Below are 6,044 nucleotides of genomic sequence, written 5' to 3'. Positions count from 1 at the left end.
AAAAATAACAAGACAAAATGATAATCATAAAACAATTAACTCATAATTTGATATGGTGCATTTTACCAAAAAATAGAGATGACCAACATATATAACACTTAACAAACACCACATGAGATATCACATGTAGGAATTAAAACATATCATTTTATTCTAGACAAAACACACTTACTGTTTTGGAATAAGTGGAGTATAACTCATGTTTGGCTCTACAACCTCACCAATAACAAGAATGCCCCCACCGCTAGTATCTCCTTTTAGACAATGAGAGAATACTCTAGGAGCTTTTCCTTGTGAATAAAGCTGAGAGATGAGAGACGTGTCATCTTTCCCAAATCCAAATATCCCATCAAGCGCACTCTCATACGATGTCAATCTCCCAGTCCGCATGTTACTACAACTATTCCATAATACAACATACAAAGTAATGTTTTCAAAGTTAAACCTTTCGTAGAAGAAAGAGAGAAGCAACTAAAAAAATAGGAATGTTATTTTAATTATTTGAGGTTTATGATAACTCACCCAAAAACTAATGGCACAGATGAATTTGGTGCCACTAGACCCTCTGAAATATCGGCAACATGCATTAAGTCTGAAATAATGTAGCCTGATGTCTCACCACCGTCTTCATACTGAACTTTAAAGCTACAATGGTTGTTGGTGGAACAAATTGCACACTTGTGGTGTGAACAAGGGATGACCGAAGATGTTGATGAACTCTCAGGGTCAAAATAATTGAGCTTAATCTATAACAAAAGTCACTAATGATGACATGATCCAAGTTATACAATTAAAAACTTGTAATTGGAGCTGTCAAAATGGGTCAGATTGGTCGAGCCAGTCCGTCAAAGCCTGAAAAATAATATAGTATGTGTACCTTTTTAGGTACATTTTCTTAAAACTGGACTTTTTCGCCCGAATCGGTCGAATCACTATAAAACTGAGTTCGGTCCGGGTTTATCCTGACAGGCTGGGGCTACCCGTATATTTATTTTTCCTTTTTAGTTTTACTATAAATGATGTTATCTTTTGCAACAAAATATCACTAGCTGCAAATATCACTAATGGTGGCAATTGGATGGATATGGATTTGGATCATAAGGGATTGATGGAAGTCATTCACCAATCCATATAAATCCATAAAATCACATTTCTAAACTATCCAATCCATTCATATGGATTCCAATCCATTCATTTCATCCATATCCATTTTAATGGATTGGATGGATGAATAACTAATCCAATTTTTTTAATTTGAACTAAAGCATTTTTTGAAGGAAAAAGCCTTTTAAAATTATTATTTAATAAAGCAGTCATGCAATCATGTATTTTTTCTTATGCTCAATCATGACACAAAAATGTTATACCAATCTTTATTGAAACATTTTGAAAAAATGTTTTGAATAAAATGATAATAATGTTGAAGGAATCCTTTTGTTAGAAAGAAAGTAGTTTATATCACTTGTATTAACACTGGTGAACCAATCTTAATACTGCTACGATACAACATTTATATTGGTCGTGCAATTATACCGGTAAAAACTGGTCATACCGGTTAGTTTTCAATTGAATTGTACTGGTCATACCAGATGGTTTCATGTAAAATTCTTTTGTAATGAAAATTATTTATTGATGCCAAAATATTAGTATGGATGATCAAACACACAACTACAACATTGTTATACATCTAAAACATGATCTATAATATACATTTTTTAACAAGTGGTATAAATAAAAATTGTTATTGTATTCTTTATTGATTTTTCAACATTAATATTAGTATAAAATATATGTATATCTAACTTCACTGGTATGCGGTTTAATTAGTGAACTACTAGTTGAACCACTATACCACTATATTACTACTCTGATCGGTTTGATGATCATTACAATATTAATAACATTGGTTTATACTTTTCATGTTGGATTGTATAGCAAAGTTGGATCTGCATGTTGCTTTATGGGAAAAAACATTTTTGTTTTTATTTTTTTGGATGGATTGGGTATCAATCCAAATGGATATACCCATGGATATCCATTGGATATAATGGATGGGTTTGAATCCATCCATTATCAACACTATCTATTGAATTATATTCATTCAAAGTCATTAGTTCTAACGGATGAATTTAATTTGGATGGATTATGGATTGTGAATAATTTTACACTCTACACTTCACAACTTAGTTTGACTCTAAATCGCATGCTCTTTTTTGCAACAAAATAATACAATAGCTGGAAATAATATGAGAAACACTACCACTTCTCTCCCTTAAGTGTGTGTCTCTTGTAATCTATTCGAAAGTAAGTAGTTAAACATGAACATATCTTCTATTTTAAGATATATACCACTTTATATATATCCTCTCATTCACATTGATTAGAAAATGTGAAGTTGATATATATTTCATTCATTGTTTCATTTTTCTGACCAATAAAAAACAAAAAGGAGATGAAATTTTCAAAATTTAGAATAGAAGATGTGGCTCGAATGTAAACAACCATTATCATTTTTTCATTCTTTGTTCCATTTTCTTTTAGGTAATTTGTGTTGTCTTCATTCACTCTCTATTATATGTCACACTATCTATCCATTCATTCTACATTTTGATTTTTATTTGTTTTATTGGAATATGAGATAGAGAATGAATGTGTATTTCATGTTCTCCTTTTTATTATCTAATAGGTTAGATAATGAACTCTAGCAAATCAAGGGAAAAAAAGTTTAATTTTTCAAAAATGTTCTCTGCATTCCTGCTCCGTGAGTTAGGGGTTTAAAATTAAAATAAATTTCTTTGATTAAAAATAGGCTTAAAAAACTTATAATCTAAAATAATTGTTTTTTTAAAGAACATTATGTGGGTTAGTTCACCACAGCCCACAACTCGTTTAGGACAGGTTTGGATAATAATCTCATTTACATAAATTCTAATTGAGCTTTTTAGCTCATCCTAATTTAGTTTGAGCTCGATATAGGCTAGCCTGAATCCATTATGATAACCCAATTTAAAAACTCTACATGGAATTGAATTTTCAAATTATAAAAAATTGAATTTACCCGGAGATTGCTTGTTTGAGGACACCCATTACAGGAGACACAATTAACCCACGACATATCACTACCGGTGTCAATTGTCACATGAAATTCCCTTGGAGGAGAACCCAAATGAACAGATGTGTAATAAAGTCTGCAATAAATCATGCATTTCAAATTTAATAAAAGGATTAATGAACATAATTGGTGAACATAAGAGATAAACTTAATCAACAATATAAAAGGAAACATAAATTATGAACACAAAATATCAATGAATGAGGCTAACTATTACTTAGAGTTATTAAATTGTATTCACATATGATCGGTTAATTGCTCATATAGTTAAATTAGCTTGAGGTTCAATTACATAAATGGTGTACATAAGAGAACTATTGACTCATTGATTAAATAAAGTTTAGAAAAAAATTGATTGATCCATGATGATATCAAATCTCTTTCTTTTGCCAACTTCTTATTTTACTCAAGAGAATTAGTGATTTTTCTTTCTTCAAAAAAGGATAGAATACCAAAATATTGTTAGTACAAGATCCTTTATTGATTATGCTCAACAAGGCATGAACTTTATTATGTTGCTCAATGAACATTTTTATAATGTTGGTATTTAGATTCTACTCATGGATTATCTTTCCCTAATTCTTTAAAAAAATGTTTTTTTTAGAAATAGAACCCCAATTTTGAAGGAGTAATTTCCTTACCAAATTTTGTTTAAAAAGGAAGCAATTTATTCATCTCTAAATATATTTGGTTATCTTGCTTATATATGAACATTGCCTTCCAAGATAAATAAGTTTTCTCTTAGAGCCACTACCACTATCTTTGTTTACTATCCTATTGGTTACAAAGGATATAGACTATGATTTAACCTCAAAAAGTTTTTGCTTTCAAAAATTTTATTTTATCCTTGTATTAATATATGATTAACTCGGGACAGTGAATGAAATGAGGACACGTGGTCCCCTTCCCTCTTTCTGCCCTCCTATTATACCACACATNATGCTAGTTAGGGTGTGTCGTGGCTTAACCACCATGCATCCATCACTAAGTTATGGTTATGTTAACACAGTAACTCTCAGGATGCTATAATAGCATTGGATGCGTTGAATTTTACTCCAGTGAATAACAAACTTATTAGGGTCATGTATTGTCATAGCTAGGGATCCTAGTAGTATTCACAAGAGTGGTACTGCGAATATTTTTATGAAGAATTTTTCTCAAATGATGAGACCTGTTGCAATTACTCCTTATGTTGCAATTAATGATGATGCAGAAGATGAAACATCTAGATCTGCTTCTAAAAGATGAAGAAAAAAATAAATTTAAAGTAAACTAAAACAACATAAACAGAATTCATTACCCAGCTGCAATAGGATCTGCGGTTCCATAAACGGGGAAGTTGACAACACTGGCTTGTAGGATTCTACCATGCCTTTTCATGTCCATTGCCCTAAGTTGACTCAAGTTCATTCCATGATTAGGGAACGCTCTTTTCAGCGTTAGAGACGTCGGAGCCGCCGAAACCAGCACGACGAACACTAGTGAGGAGAGAACAATAGCCAGCATTGATGGAGACATGAGAAGACTAAATCCTTAAAATCCTTGTGAGTTCTTAGAATAAATGTGTAGTGTGTGGAACATGAAATGTCCACTTATATAACAACATGGGCAACGGAGGGAAAAGCAAAAGTTGAATCGCGAATGCAAAAACAGTACAAAGGTTGGTGTTCATGAACTTGGTGATGTTTTTGTTTCCATGCACTGTCTTAGTAATTCTGATAGAGAGAGATAAAGAGGTGTAACATCCATGCATGGCATTCCCTAAACATAACACAATTATAATATATTTAATGGATGGATGTCTCCAATAGTATCTTATTCTATGTCCTGGATTAATCATATATTGCTACATGAATAAAAGAAAAAAATTTTAAATAAAATGTTACATTTTTATTGGCTCGGAATAAGAGATGAGACACAATTAGGAACATATAATCTCTATCTAGATATAATATGGTGTGCATTTCAGAACCCAAAAAATTGAGATGAATGTAAGTGAGATAACAAGTTTTAATGTGCTGAAAATATAGTTTTAGGAAATATTACTTTCCACCACAACACCATTACTAAAACACTAGACTAAATGATAGGAATCTGTCCTTCATTCATGTAATATAATATAGACCAAAGTGGTTTCTTCTTCTTTTAATAATTTTACTTTACTTTACTGGCTTCCCCTAAATTCTACAATTCAACTAATAATTGGCACATAAGAGACGCATGAAAATATAGTTGCTAAAAATTCCTAACTGCACTTTTTTATTAAAGAAAAATCTGTTAAAAGAGAATGGAAATGTATGGCTGGAAGGCACAAGAGAAAGATAAAGAATTGTAACATGCATGCATGTCTTTTCTCTCCTCTCTAAACCCAATTAATTGTGATCCATGTTAGTTAAAAAGAGAAAATGGTATATACACATAGGCAATATAAGAGTTTTATACATTGTCAATTTATCATTTATGATTCCATTTTAATATTTTTCAAACATAATACAAATAAACGGTGGAAAACATATTATCTATGTATAAATCGTTGCACTATAGTGCATATACTCAAAAAATTAGAAATTATTGCTTTGCTAATTTATTTACAAACTTTTAATACTGATTTTTTTTTATTAACATAAAAAAATATAATTGGTTGGAACTGGGATAGGATAACATTTTGGTACAGTTAATTTCTGTTAATTATAATATAGAGCTAATGATGGATACAGTACATTGTGCATTTCACAACTCATAACATTGACTTGCAAAATCTAAATTCTCATTTTAAATATTAATATTTCTTATATCAACATTTTGACTATTCTTATCAAAATTAAATAGTTTAGTGAATATAGTTTGTTTCACTAAATATATTAATTTGACTATTTACGTATTGTTAGTGTAAACATTTATATATATTCAATACATCATTCATTATTTATTT

General features: G+C 30.5%; 1 protein-coding gene across 1 annotated transcript in view; it reads right to left on the bottom strand.

Moving 5' to 3' along the window:
• The window catches only part of LOC109347803 (aspartic proteinase-like protein 2), a 6,259-nt gene extending 1,599 nt beyond the window's left edge, over positions 1-4,660 (bottom strand). Inside the window, exons 1-4 of the mRNA XM_019587876.1 lie at positions 4,413-4,660; positions 3,059-3,188; positions 523-746; positions 173-400 (exon numbers count right to left, since the gene is read on the bottom strand). Of these exons, the coding sequence (XP_019443421.1) occupies positions 173-400; positions 523-746; positions 3,059-3,188; positions 4,413-4,630 (800 nt within the window). The 5' untranslated portion in view covers positions 4,631-4,660. The remainder of the gene's footprint in view (positions 1-172; positions 401-522; positions 747-3,058; positions 3,189-4,412) is intronic.

Source organism: Lupinus angustifolius, chromosome LG05 (assembly GCF_001865875.1).
Source record: "Lupinus angustifolius cultivar Tanjil chromosome LG05, LupAngTanjil_v1.0, whole genome shotgun sequence".
NCBI lineage: Eukaryota > Viridiplantae > Streptophyta > Magnoliopsida > Fabales > Fabaceae > Lupinus > Lupinus angustifolius.
This window is presented reverse-complemented; position numbering and strand designations above follow the sequence as displayed.